General features: G+C 33.5%; 1 protein-coding gene across 1 annotated transcript in view; it reads left to right on the plus strand.

Moving 5' to 3' along the window:
- Positions 1–20,343, plus strand: part of PKHD1 (PKHD1 ciliary IPT domain containing fibrocystin/polyductin) — a 611,151-nt gene that overhangs the window by 334,593 nt on the left and 256,215 nt on the right. The window contains 3 exon segments of the mRNA XM_031964731.1: positions 17,070–17,247; positions 18,063–18,069; positions 18,550–18,813. Coding sequence (XP_031820591.1) covers positions 17,070–17,247; positions 18,063–18,069; positions 18,550–18,813 — 449 coding nt within the window.

Consider the following 20,343-nt stretch of genomic DNA (forward strand, 5'->3'; position numbering starts at 1 on the left):
AAGGGATTAAATAAGAACACACTATTTATGCTTTATATGTGGAAATGTAAACCATATGTCTAAGATTGTCATTAGTAAGAACATAGTTCAAAAGAATTTTTGGGATAGAGATGAGGATGATGTGATCCTAAAAAGCAAAACTATGTGAAACATAGATAAAAAGAGTAATTGGGTTATATGAATGTAGTGTGAGAATAAGAACCAAAAAGCAGGAATTAGATGGAGAGGAGAGCTAGTAGTTCTGGAAGCCTCCTTACATTGGGACCAGTACATACATACATACATATGTATGTATGTATGTATGTAAAAGTCTTCTAAATTTATTGAGAAATAAGTGAGAAGGGTATAAAATAAAAAGGATACAGAAGGCTGTGTAGTTTAATGTAAATGGGATAAGGTGTGTATGTTAATGATACTGAGGGAGAGGGTAAGAGAGGATCTTTGAAGATGAAGTAGGTTAAGTAATAGGAAGCAAGATAGTGGGTAGAAGTAAAATAGAGAAATCAACAGGGATAGAAAATTAGAGATACTCATAAACAATAATAATGATCAGGGGGAGAATTTGCTAGAAAAATCAGTCATGCCATTGATCCTAGACAAAGTTAAAGATCCAATCAAAAGAAAAAATAGGGAAACCACACTATATGTTAGCCATATTAATCAATATTGTTTTAGACTATTTAAAACTAGATAATATAAGGCTAGAACATTGCTATGGTGTGGGAAATGCTGAGTTGATGGATTTAGAAAAAAAATGGAAAGACTTGGATTTAAGAAGGATGATATTTATCCTCTGTTCATCTGAAAATAGAAAACAAATACAAATATATCTGTGTATATATGTGTATACTATAGCTATATCTATGTATATATATGTACACATGTATGTATACTATGTCATACATATACATTGATATATAGATATATAAGAAAAGGGGAAAACAAAGTAAGAACTACATAGCAGAGAACAAAAAACACCTACAAGGAAGCAAAGAAGCAATGGACAATTATGAATAAAATTTGTTGTATTTATTCTATATACTTTCTTGAAATAGAAATTTATTATTTCATATTTTGAATCCTCTCTTATGTTCTGCTGGGACCTTGACAACATTTTTTTTCTTTTTCAATTTTTCTTTTCTTTTTCTATTTTGTATTTGTTTTAAATAAATAAAGACATTAAAACTAAACTTTGGAAAAAAACAGTTTCAGTTAAATTATTAGCTCAGAAACCAAACTATAGAAAGCTTAGAAGAGAATGAGAGAAGAGGAAGTGGAAGTACCAAGTAGACAGAGGTGCTTTGATCTGCAAAGTTTTTACATATTATCTCATTTGATTTTCATAACAACTCTATGAAGGAGATTCTACTTATTGTCTCTTTTTCACAGATGTGGAAACTAAGGTTGAGATGGCATTAGAGACTGTCCCAGGCTCATGTAGCTATTAAATATTGAATGCATGATTTAAACCTTCCTAATTTCAAGTCTAGTGTTTTATAGACTAAGCCATATTACTTATATTATCTCAAAATATTATGAATTATACATTTTAGAGACAAGGAGATAAGAATTTAAATGATCTAATTTAATTTACATCATGAAATATCAGGCAGGTGTTCAAAACTAAACACAAAAACAAAGTCATTTTTATTCTGAAAAATTTCCTTGATTTGCTTGCTTATACCAATTTTGGTAAGCTTCCTTCCTAATTCTGCCAGAAAGGAGGAGGTTAATGCTCTTGTTTATCACCTTGATTCTTAGATCTTGCCTAATATCCTCTCCTGTAGTGCATGCGTTCAGTTTTTACCTATGTAGCAGCTCTTAATGTGTCAGTGTTCAAAGTATGAGACACCCCCTGCTTCTGCGAATTCAAAAGTAGAGAAGAGTTCAAATGGAAATTTTGGCCTAGCTTTTCCTTTAATAATCGCCTAACTCTCCTTCCTAGGGATAAGCAGTCATAGCATCACTAATGGTATCTCTTCAATTCTTACAACACCCCTGTGAGACAAGAAAGTTCAAAGAGGTATGATCTTCATGTTTAAGTTAGAGTTGCAGAAATAAAATCAAGTAGAAAATAATCTAGAAATCATAATGGACCACAAGCTGATCATGAGTTAGCTTGTAATGTTTTCATTTTTAAAAGAATGTAATATAATTTACTTATAAATAACATTTAGTCCCTGGGAAATATTCTTTACTTTGTAGCTATTACCACAAAAAGTGACAATATAAGAAATCCAGGGAAACTAGTTTTAACCTAGAAGAAAACAACTGAAATAATCAAAAAGTTAAAAAATAGAATTCATAAGGAAAGTTTCCATGAATTGCATGTATCCAAACAACAGGACAGAATGCAAATATTTTGAGTAATGACAATTATCATAGGGAGAAAATGCTGAACATCTGTTTTCTATTTTCATTGAGCAAAAAGAAATGGGGAAGGATTTCTCTCACATCACAGTCTAAAAGGGTATAAAAACCTAGCGTATCATAGGTGGTGTGAAGTTTGGTGCCATTTTTGCCTAGATGTTTCAAGTGACTTGATTTATGGCCAGCCTTCCAATAACTGAGAAATTCAGGAGAAATCATTAGAATGAGCAGAAACATTAATTAACTATACCACAGACTAGCTAAGAATATGAAAAGCCATGCTGCAACAATATAAGTCCTGTTCTCTCTCTTTCATGACTTATTCTAATAAAAGGGTTCTTAATCTTTTTTGTAGTTTGCTCCTTTTGGCAGCCTGGTAAAACTGAGGGACCCCTTTTTAGAACAATGTTTTAAGTGCACAAATTAAAATACATAGGACTATAAAAGAAAATAATTATATTTAAATACAATCTAGAGCAGTGGTTCTCAAAGTGTGGTGCAGTGAATCCTGGAGGGTCTCTGAAATCCTTTCAGAGGGTCTACAAATTCAAAATTAGTTTTTTTTTCTATTTATGATAAATATCTATTAATACCATAAAGATACTGAGAAAAAGAGTTTGAGAACCACTGATCTAGAGCAAAGAAGATGGTAATCATCTGTGAACCAGAGGAGGATCAAATAATTATAGAAATGTAGAAGTAATGATGGACATAAAAGTATTTTAAATATCTGCAACAGTTGTAATGTAACATGAAAACATATGTGATTTCTATTGGTGACAAAGCCATCATCAAATGTTGTTGATAATACTGGGGTTACAATCATAATTGAAGGACATGTTAAATAAAGGTACATTTATTTTCCCAACCAACTTGAGGATTCTATGAAATCTGTCCACAGACAGAGGTTAAGAACCTTTGTTCTATGATATTGGGCAATTTTTATTTTTTTAATTTTCAGACAAATGGGAATTTGTTGCTTTGGGGGGAAAAAAACTTCTTGGATGTTGTATTTTCCTATGTTCAGGGCCTTCTGGTCCAGTATAGAAGTAAAATTCACTTTTATTAAATAGATAAGCGTAGGTGCCTGTACATGTCATTGCTCAAACTAAAATATCTCTGTGACAGGAAACCTGATGAGATTATGGTCCTATTCATGAAAGAGTTAATGTAAAGAAGTCAAAGGAATGGAAATACATGCCAACACACAGTCACGTCACTAAAAATAATTTGTAGTGTTCAAAATTTCTATTTTCCCCCTTTTGCTTGATAATAGATTAGAACAGGAACAATGATGAGTACTAATATCCAGTAGATGCTTGCAGCACCATTTGGCGGTTAGCTATTACGATAGGCTCTGGTTTAGGAGACGCATAATTATAATGGGCTTATTCCACAATTGTACCAAATTGAAAGCATTTAGAGCTAAATGTAGTGTTTGTCTTGATACACAGAGTTATGGACCCTCAGGATAAGTAAGCTAATAGTAAACATGAACCAGGGAGTTAATATTTGTTCTAGTTGGTATTGTTGATTGGTTTAGCAAATCCTTTGTGGGCAGTAGACATGCAACAGTTCTGCACAGTACACTTGCACTAAATTACATAACTATTTACACAACTGGTATGGCAAATTGATGCTGAAACAAGAAGGTATTAGCTAGTAATTCCCCCATATTTCTAAGGCAAATTGTCCTCCAGATGAAATCTTCTTGGTCATAATATTATCTGACCTTCCCCCCAACCCCAGCTTCTTTACCCCACCAAAAAAATGAAAAGAAAAGAGAAAAATAAAGCAGTATAGTTAGTTTCCTCCCCACCACCTTAGTCTACAAAAGCTGCTGTGAATGCAAAGTAAAGAGTTAATTTTGCAAATGGACTGGTTGCCTCCTGATTTTTTGCACATAAAGCCAGGAGAAGTTCAGGGAGAGACGTCTTCTCTCAGTAATGAAGCTTTCTGCTGCTAATGGCCCATGCAGACTCCCTTGGCTCCTCCAAATTAGAAATACTTTTGTGCTCCTTTGCTTCATTAACAGTAAAGAGAGGTAGATTGGTGGCTATTTAGGGCACGGTGAAATTGGTGGCTATTTAGGGCAAAAGAAAATTGTACTAATTATGGTTGGGAAATTCTCTTCGTGGTGCGGTTCCACTTTTGATGTTCCTTTGGCACTTTGCAGAAATTCCCCACTATTTGCTTGTTCTGCTACAGTTTGGCCTAGAAGAATGTTAGCTGATTCAAGCTCCATTCCCACCCCCATCTCATCCCCAACTCCTATACTCCCCTTAATAATCACTGAAATACTCTGAATAGAGTGGGAGGGGTTTTTTAATTTAAAGAATGCTTTTCGGGATATACTGGGTATTTCTCATTTCCAGTGTTTATGCAGAAGTCTTTGATATCCTCCTTATTATTATCCCTTTGTATTAAAAAAAAAGTTCCAATACAGATTTCCTGAAAAACTTCATCTCATTCAAAATTATTCTGGGAGGAAGAAAGGTTATTATGTAATGTTAAAGATGACACCATTTGTTATATGATCTAATCAATCTTTTCATAGCAGGATAAGATACCAGGTATGGAGGTCTTTTCTTGAACCAAATTGCCAAATATTCAAACTCTACTACAAAGAGTGCACTCCATTTGACTGGCCACAATGTTCAAATGCTAAATGTGTTCTTACTAAAAGACTATTTTATGAAGAAATTACACAGAGCAAGCACTCATTTGATAGTCAGAAAAAGAAATGCAAAGATGTAATCAAGGTCTCTCTTAAGAACTTTAGAACTGATTGTACAACATGGCAGACTTTCCAGCATGGAGTGCCCCTCAGAATTGAAGTAGTTCAAGAGAATCATGAGTTACAGTTAGAGAATCTCCCCCAAATGTTCATGTGGACTCTTTGTGCCTGACCCATGGCAGAGACTTCTGAGCTTATATTGGTCTGATCAGTCACAGCTGAATACATTGTAATTTAACTCTAATGTAATGATGTCATTTTGGTCATCTTAGAGAATGAGGGGCAATAGTCAACCATCTAGAGTCTGCAGCTGGCCTAGACTTTGCAGGAGAGTAGCTTTGTTAATAGTTCCATATTAGTCAAGTCAAATCAACAAGTGTTTATTAAGGACTTAGATTATTTTAGATATTTGGTTAAATGCTAGATATACAAAGATAAAAAAAAATACAATTTGTGCCCTTAAGGAACTATCTTCCAAGGAAGGAAACAATATCATTCCCATCCAAGGAGAATTGGACCAGAAATAAGGAGCTGGATTTGAGCCTTGATACTATGTGGCCTTAAGTAAGTCACTTAATTCCCTGTGGGACCCAGTTTCCTCAGCTCTGAAATGAGAGATTTAGCCTACATGTTAAAACTTTTCTGGCTATAAAATTTCATTTTTTGAGCAAGTGGGGTTTAGAGCAGGGCAGGGGCTAGGAGTGGAAGGGAAGAAATTATTCCTACTAAAATAAGTTGGATCATATTTATAAACCAAATGGGGCAGTTCACTATGCCTCTTCCTTCTTTTCTCTCCTAGAAAATTTTATATTGAGCAACTATGGGAAATAAGTAAAAGAAATATAAATGGGTAAAAGTAGTTGGAAATGGTATGATAAATCTAATTGATGAAAATAAGCTTAAAAAAATGAAGTTTTATAGCCAGAAAAGTGGTAGAACTTATGAGATACACTACCTTTCCAAACCCGTTCTAGAATCCTGAACCCTGAAGGGAGATGGAGCAACCACTCCGTGGGAACTTGATCTATCATTACAAGTCAGGGATAGTAGAATGGGGGTTAGCTACAAAGTGTGTGTGGCTGTTGAAGCAGTGGATAGCATACTAGACTTGAAGTCAGGAAGACTCATCTTACTGTATAACTTATTAGCTATATGATGCTGAAGGAACTGGCAAATTATTTCAGAATGTTTGCCACGAAAACTCCCAGAGGAGTCACAAAGTATTGGGTATGATAGAAAAATGACTGAACGACAGAGCATTTATGCTACAAATATAATAACTGAGAGGGAGTAGTTAGGAGGATCAAGAAAGGTGTCATGAAAGCAAATAGGTGGCAGAGTAGGTAGAAAACTGGACTTGAATTAGAAAGACTCAAGTTCACATATGGCCTTGGACACTGGGGAAGTCATTTTAATTGCTATCTGCCTCATTTTTCTCATTTGTATAATGAGGAAAATAATAGAACCTTTCACTCAGAATTGTTGTGAGTATAAAAAAATAATATTTGTAAATTATTTTTGCAAAACTTGACATGTTATATTAGTAATAATAGGTGATACTTGAGTTAAATTATGAAGCAAACTAATGATCCCTAAGGATTCAGTAGTGAAGAAGGAGAATATTCTAAACCACGACTTCTTAAACTTTTTAATATTTGTGACCCTTTTTGCCTGAGAAATGTATAGACCCTATCTCAAATCTGAATTGAAGTACTTCTGGTAGTGTTTGTGCATGTGCAGTGCAAAATGTGTTCATTGTATGCTCAGAACCAAAGCTGGAGTGAAATTGGGTGATATAACACAGGCAAGAGCTGCTAGAAACATCTTGGATTCATTATGTGTTTGATTTTTAATAAATTGTTGGTCACTGAATTCAGAAATATTTTATTGTTGCTAAATTTTTTTCGATCCTCAGATGTATGTGACCCACAGTTTAAGAAACTTCCTTCTAGATTATTATAAAAATATGATAATGGGAGAATGAGAATTGAGGATGAGGAAGAGCAAGTGTATCAGAAAGTCTGTACTATAAAGTTTAAGTAGTATTAATGATATTTAAGTATAAGTAGTATCATTAATGATATTTTGTGTTTGTTCAAGAAGGGATAGAAGTGTACCGGTAAACACTTAATAATCAACCTTCTGAAAAAATGTGCACATGAAATACTTTAAAATTTAATCTGAATTATTATCATTTTATTTATCACTTTCTAAATCTAGACCACAAAAAAAAAAAAAAAAAAAAAAAAAAAAACCAGCAACAAGAATAAAAATCGACCAAGGCCACTAAACTGTCCTTAAGGATCTCTAATGTTGCCTCTTGATTTAGAAAACCACATATTAACATTATATATGTTCTATTGTATTTTATGTTGTTAGCTATTTCCCAATTATATCTACTCAAATTTAGTAATGTAGTAAGCTCCACGTCTCCTCACCTCAAGTTGAGCCTTTCTATACTATTGCTATTACCATGAAGTGAATTATTTAGTCCCCTGTAATCAAATAACTTGTATTTGTTTTCTGGACCTTTTAATAAGGAAGGAAGCAAGCAATTCTAGTAGGAATAGCTTATTTTATCTAACACAGAGGGTAGAAATAGAAGGTGTCATAGGAATATGGTGTAGGTTTTGAAATCAAGAGAAAGTTGGGCTTGGATCTTACATTTGATGTTTGCTATACATATAATCCTGTGTAAATTCCTTTTTTTCTCTGGATTTCATTTTTCTCATCTGTAAAATATTAAAATAATATCTGCTCTGCCTGCATTAGAGTTCTTAGAAGGATTCAGTGATATATAAATGCATGTTATTATTTCATCATATTAAAATTTAAAATTATGTATTGTTCAAAATTCAAAATTAACAAAAGGGAAAAAAGCAAGAGAATATGAATCAAATATTTTTTCCTTGCTTAATGCCACCGTTCCCTGAAAAAAAAAAACACAAAACTTCTCAAAACATTCAGTTAAAGTTAGATATGAAATCTGAAGATTATTTCTTTTATTCTCAAGTGTCCCTATTTTTTTTTATCCCTTTCATCCCATTAGGGGTCAGAACATAAGAACACTTTAAACCTTGCAAGAGATTCATATCAAATATGAATTTACCAGGAGCAAAATAACCCACTGTGAAAAAAAAATCTTTGAGTATTTGTGAGTGAAAGATACTTTGCAAAGTAGGGGAGCTTGACCAGAGATCCAGGTTAAAATATCTATGCTTAATTATTTCTGTAATTCATTATATCTTCAATTTCATACATATGGATAATACTGAAGCAGATGAAAGCCAAATCTGACATTATCTTTATAATAAATTTCTGGATTCCTAACATTACTCATCATAGGATTATAGATTTAGAATTGGAAAGTGTCATTTTATTGGTGAGGAACCCAGGTCCAAGAGCTAGGATGACCACTCTAAGATCACACAGGTAGGAAGACTCAGATCAAGATTGGAAGCCAGGTTTTCAGGGACCAAATCCTGTGTTTTTTCCAAGATGTCATGATACTTGCATTGTGGCTAATCTAGTGATGGGCCTTTCAGAATTGAGGTAGGTGAGCTCTTGGACAACAGGCATTGTCTGCTTGCTACCCAGGTTTCATATTAAAGACTTTTAAGCTTGGTAGGATGTTTTAGAGACTGAGATTCCTGAAATCACCTATAAGAATACAGGGTTACCTGCGCACACTGTAATGAGACATAGGATTTTACTGGAAACCAGGTCACATTTTTACAACTTAAATTAGACAAGAATTAGGAGTTTTCTTTTGCTGATGCAGGATGTGTTTAAGGTAGATCTGGTAAAAGTATGCCACAAATGCTTAATAACCAGACCTCAAAAAAAAAAGATAATTTTAACACATTCTAACAACACTTTCTTAAATTAATAAATCAACAAACCAATAAGTCAAGGTCTGATTTGTGGCATTGCCTATTTTTGAGGTACAAGTATTTTTAATGAAAATTTAGCCACTAATTCTCATGGGCCTGACAATTCTCATTGTCCTGAATAATTTTCAACGACACTACTTATATCCTTAACTTCTTGTCAAATCCAGTTTCTTCTCCTGGGCAAATCTTTGAAAAATTTTTACTTGAACAGAAGCACCTGCTTCTTTTTTAAATAGTATTTTATTTTTTTCCAAATTTCCAAATTTTTTCCAAATACAGACAAAGATACATGAAAAACCTATGTTCCAAATTTTTCTCCCTTTCTCCTCTCTTCTTCTTTCTCTTAAATAGCAAGCAAATACAAGTTAAACATGTGCAATTCTTCCATATTGTTCAAGCTGTGCAAGAAAAATCATATCAAAAAGGATGAAAAGCACAAAAAAGAAAATAAAGCCAAGCAAGCAAGCAAACAAATATAACAACAGAAGATGAAAATACTATGTGTTGATCCACATTTAGTCTCCATAGTTGTCTCTCTGGATGCTGATGGCACTTACCATCACAAGTCTATTGAAATGTCCTTGAATCCTGTCATTATTGAGAAGACCCAAGTCTATCACAACAGATCATCACATAATCTTGTTGTTATGATATACAATGTTCTCTTGGTTCTACTTACTTTACTTAGTGTCAGTTCATGTAAGTCTTTCCAGGCTTTTCTGAAATCAGCTTGCATATAATTTCTTATGATATTCCATTTCATTCATATGCCATAACTTATTTTATTGTTCCCCAACTGATGGGCAGCTACTCAATTTCCAATTCTTTGCCACTACTAAAAGGGCTGCTAAAACATTTTTGCACATGTGGGCCCTTTTCTTTTTTTGTGATCTCTTTGGAATACAGATCTAACAGAGACACTTTTGGATCAAAGGGTATGCACAGTTTGATAGTCTTTTGGGTATAATTCCAAAATATTCTGCAAAATGGTTGAATAATTTCCCACCCACCAACAAATTTTCATTGTTTTTTCCTGTTATTTTAGTTAATCTGAAAGGTGTAAAGTGGTAACTCAGAATAGTCTTAATTTGCATTTCTCTAATCAATAGTGATTTAGAGCATTTTTTTCATATGAGTACAAATGGTTTTAATTTCTTTGTCTGTAAATTGATTGTTCATATACTTTGATCAATTGGGCAATGACTTGTGTTCTTATAAATTTGAGTTAATTCTCTATGTATTTTAGAAATGAGGCCTTTATCAGAAACACTGGCTGTATTTTTAAGTAGTTTCCTGCATCCCTTTAAATCTTAGATGCATTGATTTTGTTTGTGCAAAATCTTTTTTAATTTAATGTAATCAGAATTATCCATTCTGCATTTCATAATATTCCCTAGTTCTTCCTTGGCCATGAATTTCTCACTTTTTCAGAGAGGTATACTATTCCTCGTCCAGCTAATTTGCTTATAGTATCACCCTTTAAGTATAAATCATGAACTCATTTTGACCTTATTTTTGTCAAATGGAAAATTCTTATACCAGAAGCTGTCTTTGGATTTATCAAACACCAGATTACTATGGTCATTGTAATTTTTAAAATGTCTATTTAAAAAGATAAAGACAATGGAAAAGAGAGTTAAAATTAGAAGTAAAAAGGTCTCAGCAAACCGGAATAGTAACCTAACTGTAAATAAAATTTAAAGTTAACAAAATAAAATCTCACAATTGTTAAAATTAAAAAAAAAAAACTCAGCTATACAGGAACAAGATGAAGGATGCTTGGCTAAACAGTTTGTGTGTGTGTGTATGTATGTAAAGGACTTGGGATCTTTATTGGTTTATAAGCTTAATATGAGTCAGTAGTATGATCTGGCAATCTCAAGAGCTAATGAAATCTTAAGTTTAATTAAAAGATGTATATGTAAAAAGAACATTCTGGTCAGACCTTGTCTGGAATATTACAGTCAATTTCAGACTTTCCATTTTAGCAAGAACATACAGAAGCTGCAATATACCCAGAATTGCAGATAGAAGACTAAACGCATAAATCTTATGGTCACTGGGTGCTACAATGAGGAATGTTTTATCTTACTGAAGATTTAATAGCAATTTTCAAATAGTTGGAGGGCTGGCATATTAGAGAATAGAATCACTTTATTTGGTTCCAGAAGTTAAAACTGACACCAATGTATGGAAATTATGGTAGAAGTTCAATATAAGAGAAAACCTTTTCAATTAGAGCCATAAAAAAAGAATAAGCATCTTGATCAAGTAATGAGTTCTTTATCACTGGAGGTCATAGGATACTAATTTATTGGACTATAGATTTAGAGCTTGAAGATACTTTAGAGATCATGGAGTCTCTAAAAGATATTCTATCTTTTCCTATACAAACACTTTACAAATGAGCAAACTGAAACACAGAGAGGTAGAGTAGGTTGCCTAGAGTCCCAATATAATAGAAATCATAATCATAATAATGACAATAGTACTTTATATAGCAATATATATATATATATATATATATATATATATGAGTTTGTGTGTGTGTGTGTGTATGTGTATATATACTAGGCACTATATACTAAGTGGTTTTTTCATATTATCTTATTTGACTCTCACCAACAACTCTGGGAGGTGAAGGCTATTATTGTTAACATTTTACAGATAAGGAAACTAAGGTAGAATATAAATGACTTGCTCAAGGTCATAGAACTAGTATTTGAGGCTAGATTTGAGCTCAGGTGTTTCTGACTTCAGGTCTGGAATTCTATCTACTACACAATCTAGTAAGTGTTGGGAGAGAGTGTTGAACTCAGGTCTTTTTGAATCCCAGTCCAGTACTCTACTCACTAAACCCAGTACCTTCCTTAATTTTGAAATTATATTATTGGGATAGTTAGATGTTGCAGTAGATAGAGTGCTGGCTCTGGAGTCTAGAGGATCTAAGTTCAAATACAGACTTAGATACTTGACATTTACTAGCTATGTAACCCTGGACAAGTCACAACTTCAGTAACCTTGCAAAAAAGATAAGTTGAATTATTTGTTGAGAATAGATTGAACTTGTATTAGGGATATTTTAGCTGAATTCTAAGGATTTTTCTTTTATGTTATTATTATTATTTAGAACTAAAGAGTAACACATTTAATTTTTTTTAAGCTATTGCCCGATATTCTTTAAGTTCATCTAATGACTTTTTGGGTATATATATATATATATATATATATATATATATATATACGTTATATATATATATATATACGTTGTACATATATATATATATATATATATACAACGTTGGGTATATATATATATATATATATATATACGTTGTAGTAACAAAGCTCTGGAAAATCACTTTTTTGAATGAATAAAAAACATTTATTAAGTGTTTTCCATGCACTAAGCACTTTACAATGTGATAACTATATAAATAAAAAATCAACACTGTCTTGTATGTTCAGGGAACATACAAGGAAGCAACATCGGGTTGAAGAATGGTAAGCAGGGAAAGGTGTTTTGATTTGAAAAGATACCAGAATGGTAAAGTAGAGGTACAGGGAAGCAGAATGACATATCCTAATTCTAATGGCAGTGTTGCTTGGATTGTTGTTCTGGATTTAGGAAATGAAGGAGTATAATGGGGAGAGTGGAATACAGAAAGTACCTGGACATTACAGATCAGATGCCAAAAAAAAAAAAAAAAAAAAAAAAAAAAAAAAAAAGATGGCCAGAGTCAGGAAGCCAGTCAGATAAAGTGGGTTATTTCTTTTATCATAGATTCTAGGTCAGGAATTTCAGAGGTAAAGAGTATGAATTACTGGATACTTTACAAAGATGTTGTATAATTTTTTTTTAATTAAGCTATTTTTAAAACTTAGCTTCAATTCTATTCTGTGACTAGTTTCTGTATAATAATGGGGTATAAGATATAATATGATATATATGCAAATATATATTAAATATGTATAATTTTATCATACAGAATAAGTGTATTCAAATGATATTAGTATCTACCTCAGTGGTTTTAATGAAGATCAAATAGAATAATGCATAGAAAAAACTTTAAAGCTTTGAAAAATTATAAGTTCTTAAAAAAAAAATCTTATCATGTTTGATGGAGTTCAAGTAGTTAAGAAAGTACAGTAGATTGAGCACTACATCTGGAATCAAAAAGATCTAAATTGAAATCCAGACTTTAACATTTCTTAGCTATATGATGCTAGGCAAGTCAATTCACCTCTGTCTACCCAAGTTTTTCTAATATATAAAGTGAAGATAACAATAGCAATTATTACCCAGAATTGTTATGAGTATCAAATGAGATAATATTTGTAAAGTACTTAAAAATGCTATACAAATAGCACATTTCTCTTTATTATTAGGTAGAAATGGTCTTGAGCCATGTCTATTCTACTTTATATTTATGCTTAATATTGGGAGAATCATTGTACAAGTGAATAAATTTTGGGGGGGATTATTGGAATTCAGTCTTATCTTTGGTAGACTTAATGAAAATATTTTTGTGATAATTTTAGTAATAGTCAAGATGATAAGATTAATATGTTCTTGTTCCTACATAGTTTTTCCCTTCTCATAATTCTCCATATGATATTTATTTTTATTATTATTTATTATGTAATTCTCCTCTTTTTATGAAGGTATGTTCAAAGTCAAAAGTTGCAATTTTGTTATTCCTTTCTATGTAACATTCTATGGAATGTTGTTCAGGTGGTTGAAATTGTGGTGTTTTTATTCTTTAAAATAATATATGAATATGATGGTTCTCTCTGGGAGAAGGTTGGTTTCTCGGGGAAGTTTTCTGGAGGCAGCCTTAGTTTCAGTTACAAGTAAATAATCACCCAAAATGCAGCCAGCTGGTAAAATGCAAATGTTTATTTTCTCTTTCCAAGTCTTGTCTCTTTCTTTGGGTTCGGTTAGCTCAAAGGCCTATCTCTCTTCTTGGTTCCGAGAGCTCCCTCCAAATGTCTCCAAATCTAAAGGTTTGTCCTTCAGACTCCAGCCAGCACCAAGGTGGAAGATGCAATGAATCTCTCTTGCCTTCGAGAGAGGGCTTATAGGCTTCCTCCCAGAGTGCTCCTCTCCAACCCCTGGGAATGTTCCCAAGTAACTCTCTTGTTTCTCTAAGAGCTTCCTCTATATATATGATCTCCCAAAGGTTAACTCCCAAAAAGTTAACCTCTGAGAGAATGGGATTATGGGTTATCTCCTAGAGTGCTCTCTGGCCCTAAGAGTTTCAAGGGAGGTGTGAATTCAGATATCTCATACTAAACCCGGAAATCTCCCAAATGTGTGAACTCCAATAACTTAAATACTTCTTGCTCTCTAAAGGTGTGAACACAAGCATTATTGTCTATCAGTATTAGCAACTTATCACCTTGTAAGGATTTGCTCTAAGGTGTGAACCAATAAGCACTGTATCAATTCCATTGAGTTAACACCAGGATTCTGACATCTCCCTTGAGTTTTCACCTTGTTTCAAGTTGAGTTGACACTAGAGAAATAACCATTTTTTTTTAGTAGTTAAGTAAAAGTGTTTGGATGCAAACTCCTTCTGGGTAGGCACATTGAAAAGATTCTAGGAACAACTATGGTAGTAGATAGGAGAAGAATGAAGTAAGCCATCTTATTTTGTGTTCACATGATTCTGATCTCTGCTGCTAGATCTCTATATTTTGAATGTTTTAAATTCCATGTTGTTTGGAAATTTATGTGTGTTTGGTATTGTGACATTATGAAACCATTTAAAATTTTGTTAAAGGAACATTATGTCTGGGCATTTGTGGGCCATGCTTTGTTGTGAGATAATGGTCTGGTCCTCCAGAATATTTTCAATGTAATATTTGCAGAATGGGTATTTGTCACCTGTCAATTCATGAGAGCTTTTGATCTATAAATCTAGTTACTAGTTCCTTGCACATAGGTGCTAACTTTATGCAGCTTGTATTGATGTGTTATGTATTGTCTGTCATATCCTTGCATGTTCTACATTCATCACTTAATCCAGGCTTCTTAAAGATAATTCCACTCTAACCTATGGTAGCCATGGCCTATTTCTGAATCTCAATATCATTAACATCAGCAGCAGCAGCATCTTCTTCTTCTTCTTCTTCTTCTTCTTCTTCTTCTTCTTCTTCTTCTTCTTCTTCTTCTTCTTCTTCTTCTTCTCTTTCTTCTTTTTCATCATCATTTATTTACCCCCTTCAAGTGGCAATGGAAACACTAAAGTTTGCTCACAGAATTTAGATCTGGAGGAGAACTTAGAGTACATTTGGTATAATTTTCCCTTTTATAGACCAGAAAACTGAAACTCAGAGAGTTTCTTACATTTAACTAGGTAGTATAGAGTGAACAGAGTGCTGGACCTTGAGTCAGGAAGACCTGAATTTAAATCCAGACTCAGACATTTATTAATCATTTGACTCTGGGCAAGCCACTTAACTTCTATACCTAAGTTTTCTCAGCTTTAGAATGAGGATAACAATAGCATCTACCTGTCAGGATTCCTGTAAGAATCAAATGAGATAATATTTGCTGAGTACATAGTAGAGTGTCTAATGTAGTTTCCTTATTTTCCTTCCTATAGTAATTGATTTATATAAGGTCATATAGAGAGTGAATTCACTGACTGAGGATTCAAACCCGAGTTCTCTGATGGAACCTGATACCCTTTCTATCTTACAAATTGTATATAACTTGGAAATTATAACCATTGTTATCATAATACTGAATTTTAAGAATTTTTAGTCATTCCTAGACTAATCATGAAATTTGGGGATGAGGTGCCTTCTTTATTGGATGAGATCATCATCATAACTTATCCCTTCTGTTACAGTAGAAATAATTTCTACTGGGGAATCTCAGTCATGCTTCAGAGTAGAAAGGTTGCCAGAACCTGGGTTTCAGTCACTAGTCAATAGGTAGATGTTATTACCAGTATTATGTACTATTTGGAGCTTAGAAGATGATCCTGCTTAAGGATTGTGGCTTTGGGCATTTGTTTAATTAATAGTAAAAATCCTAGTCCATGTAACATTATTAAAATGACATTTATTAGTGGTCAGAGAGCTCTGAGGATATTGCAGTACATCATAGTTGTGTTAGATGCAGGAATGTCAAAAGACACTTTCCTCAGAAATTTTTGGAGCTCACAGGGTCTACCCTAGCTTCCTTTACAGAAATAAAAATGGCAGCTACATCAAGAATCTAGTTGAAGAAAGAATAGGTATTTGATCTATGATTTTATTGTTGTAAGGAACTACCAGATTAAAAATTCTCTTTGCTTATGTGTCCCCACTTTCTCTGAAATTTATCATTTTAGATAGTTACCTCAAGCACTGAGAGATGTGACTTGCCCAATTATACTTCTGTGTATCAAAGACTGTCTTCCTTTCCTTAAGGTTTTATAATAGATCATAGGTTGTATCTATAAAGAGCCTTAACATTTATGAAGTATTTTACATATATGAACAAATTTGACCCTTATACTTTGACCCTTGACTCTACAAGACTCTATTATAAAACTCATTTTATATATGAAAAAAGTGAGGTGGGGAGAGGTTTGATCATTTGTCACACAGTCATATAGTATTAGAGGTAAAAACTGAACTCAAAACTCTCCAGAATCAAGATCTGCTCTATTCATTAGTTTTTGCTTTCTTTAATGGGTGGTCCTATAGAAATATTTCCAAAGAAAAAGAGGGAGTCAGAAATGAACAGAGAAATCAAGTATTCTTGATTCAGAATTGGTTAATAAAGATCTGAAACCTGTTTTGTGGTATACTAAGTAGTATAGTAGATACAATGTTGGGTCTGGAATCAGAAAAACCTTAATTCATATCTAGTTTCACACATTTACTAGATGTGTGATCAGGGACAAATCACTTACTCACTGATTGTCTCTTTTTTCTCAGTGGTAAAAAGACGGTAATCATAGTGCTTATCTTTCATAGTTGTGAAGACTCACAAGGTAATATTTGTACAATACCTGGAATATAGGAAGTGCTTAATAAATACTTCTTCCCTTCCCTGATTGTTTCTCCAGTGCTGAAGCACCAGATGTTGTTTATGATTTGACATTGACTGACAGTAGAAATCAGACAACCACTGTCAATTTTGTATATGACACGTTGTCAAACCTATATGGTTGGATGGCTCTACTTTTGGATCAAGACACCTACTTGCTGAGATTTGAGGCTCCTTGGATCAACACAAATCTTCAGGTAACCCTGGACAACTATTGATTAGTCTCAGCAGTCTCTTTAGAAACCTGAATCTCCTCCTCCTCTAATCATTCTTCCAAGTCTTTTCTTAGAACACATCTTACATTGAGGTATAATGATCTTTTAGGTGGAAAAAAAAATTAGAATCGCATTAAATCTCATCTCATCACATTTCTTGTGCTTGAAGAATTTAGCAATTGGAATATGCCAGGAAGCAGTTCCACCATAAAACTTGTCTGAAGAAACTGCATCATGATTTGCTAGATTAGTAAACCAAATTATTCCCATTGGAAAATACTTGCAGCCAGATAAATTCCATAGTGATGTATTTCTGCACTGACACATTGCCATCTTGTGGCAATCCATTAAAATGCAAATAAACGTTCTGGGAGTTCCTGTACTAAGTGGGAAATTTTATTTTTGTTTTGTTTTTTTTGAAAGGTGGGGGGCAGCTAGGTTTTTTTTAGCTAGGTTTTATTAATTCAGTGGATAGAGAACCAGCCTTTAAGTCAGGAGGACCTGAGTTCAAATGTGGCCTCAGATATTTAACACTTCCTAGCTTTGTGACCCTGGGCAAGTCACTTAACCCCAATTGCCTCAGCAAAAAAACAACAAAACAACAACAACAACAACAGGTGGGTTACTATAGGAAGGTAATCACAGGGATCTTTCTTTATCCTTTGGTTCTTCTATTAATTCTTCTTTCACCGTGTATATTTTCTTTTAGAGAACAAAAATGATACTAGCCACATTTTTCTCCATCTTTTCCTGAATTTCTGAGGGTTTGATTTCCCTTTACCAGTTTTTCCATATAGAGATATGGAAAAGAGTTTCCATAGACTCAGTACAATTTCTGAGACTTGTTACTGTGATTGCCTGAGTCTTTTAAGAGTAAGTAATACACAGGGGAAGCTTTGACTTATCAATCTGCACCCTGGATCTTAGTCTCTAGGTCAGTTACTAACTAATTCAATGACCTTAGCAAATCTCTGCCTGTTTCAGTTTCAAACTCAAATGTAATTTAAGGGCTTTGAACTTCTGATACCCCTTTTACTTTTAGATCTATAATCTCTAGTTATGGATGCACAATTTAAAGAATGCTGCTGATATGATATGATGATGACTTACCTTTCTTGGCAGCATCAAATCATTTTCCATAGAAAAAACTGACACTGAGAAGGGCTCAGTGATTTGCCCCACTCACACTGGTGACTTTCAAGAGTGGGGATTTTGAAGCTTGATTCTCTAATTCCAAAATCCACATTCTTTTTACTGTATCACTCTTCATTTTGATGGAATGTTATTTCCAAATGACTGAAAACCAGTGTGCTGTTAGGATGTGCTGTTAGTGACCTATCTGTTTTCCACAGTATTCAGCAACATTTGATAATTTTACTTCTGGAAATTACCTGTTGGTAGTGCACAAAGACTTGCAGCCACATGCTGACATCCTGTTGATGTGTGGGACTAGAACTGGCCAGTCCCTTTTATCTCCTCCATCTGTCACTCATGACAAGGCGTGTGATTGGTTCTTCAACAGCCAGTTGGGGGAGCTTACTTATTTGGGTAAGTGTATGATCAAGAATGTTCTGTGGATGTATACTACTGCTTTCAATTAGCTGAGTATCATTTGATTTTCTTTGTATGCATATTGTTTTTTATTAATTCAGGAAAAAATATTTGTAAAAATAATAAATACTGGGGAGAAAATGAACTTTAGAGTAGAGGTGTCAAGTATGTTACTGGTAGCCCAAGCCAAATGAAAATGGAAATGGTAAATATTTAACAAAACAAACAACAAAAATATAGCAGAATATATGTAATATTAACATATCATTTTCCATGTCAATATGAAGCCCCAGAAATCTTTATATATGGTTTAGTGGCCTGGTTTCTTTTTGAGATAGATACCATTACTTTAGAGAACTCTGATCTTACTGAGTATAATATCTGTACAGATATGTACAGAACTGGTGCAATTGAAAAATAAAGATTTTTTCCTAAAAGTGAAAGGATGCACCAGTAATTTTTGCATAGATTTCGACAATGACAGACTGTTAGAAAATTTTGAAGGGGTGGAATGAGATATTAACTTAAGATATCTGAAGGGTATCCAGTGCAGGTGTGTGAAGGGAGAGTAGCACTCCAGAGAAAGGCTGGTAAACTGGTATGGAAAAAGGAGTTGGACAATAAATAAATCCAACAGCATTTGTTAAAAACCTACTCATTATTTTTGGCATTGAGTACATAAGATAAAAACAAAATGCCCCCTTTGAAGTTCACACTTTTAAGGAAGATAATAAATATAGACAAAATAAATACAGATCCATTCAGGAAAGGGATCACTTTAAACACATCATTAAAAAAACTTGAATTGGGGAAAAGACTCAGAATAAATAGGGAGATCACTGGGTAACAGGGATAAATTGCAAGATGATGAATGTTCAGTGAAGGATATGGTATATGTACAGGGAAGGAATTGTTCATCCTTTGATTTTGAAGAGAATCAGTAAAATCATAGAATAATGCCTTGACTTGTGAGTGAATTGCATTTAAGTGAGACAGAGTTGCCAGACTCATGGAATCTGGAAGAGCATTCAAAATCCCATGTCTAGACAAAAATCAAGAAGATAGGAAAGGAAAGAGGATGGGATCTCAACTTTGCCTAAGGCCAATAGTCAATGCCCTTCTTCCATCTTCTGTTCAGCGTTGCCTATAGTAGATACTTAACATATATTTTTTGAGTTGGATTGAATTGAATTGAGGAGGCAGGAGATATTAAAACTCATGCTATCTATTCCTGGAACACCAGTTAATTTCTATGGATTCATTATGATTTGTAAGACTTGCAGCACATTGAGATCTATATAAAGCAGCTATATGGAGTATTTTAAAAAATCTTTAGATCTACTGACTAAAAGTCTTTCTCATTCTAATTTGGTGCTCTACTGATGATAGAGAATGTTGACACAGCTTCTCTTTGAAACAGGCCCAAAGACATAAAAATTCCACTTCTCCACAATTAGTTTTGAGTTTTTATTAAACCTTTAAAAAGCATTATTAATTAGTGGCTGAAAAGTTGGTTTCAGTTAGAGG

The sequence above is a fragment of the Sarcophilus harrisii genome, chromosome 4 (assembly GCF_902635505.1).
Source record: "Sarcophilus harrisii chromosome 4, mSarHar1.11, whole genome shotgun sequence".
Classification (NCBI taxonomy): Eukaryota; Metazoa; Chordata; class Mammalia; order Dasyuromorphia; family Dasyuridae; genus Sarcophilus; species Sarcophilus harrisii.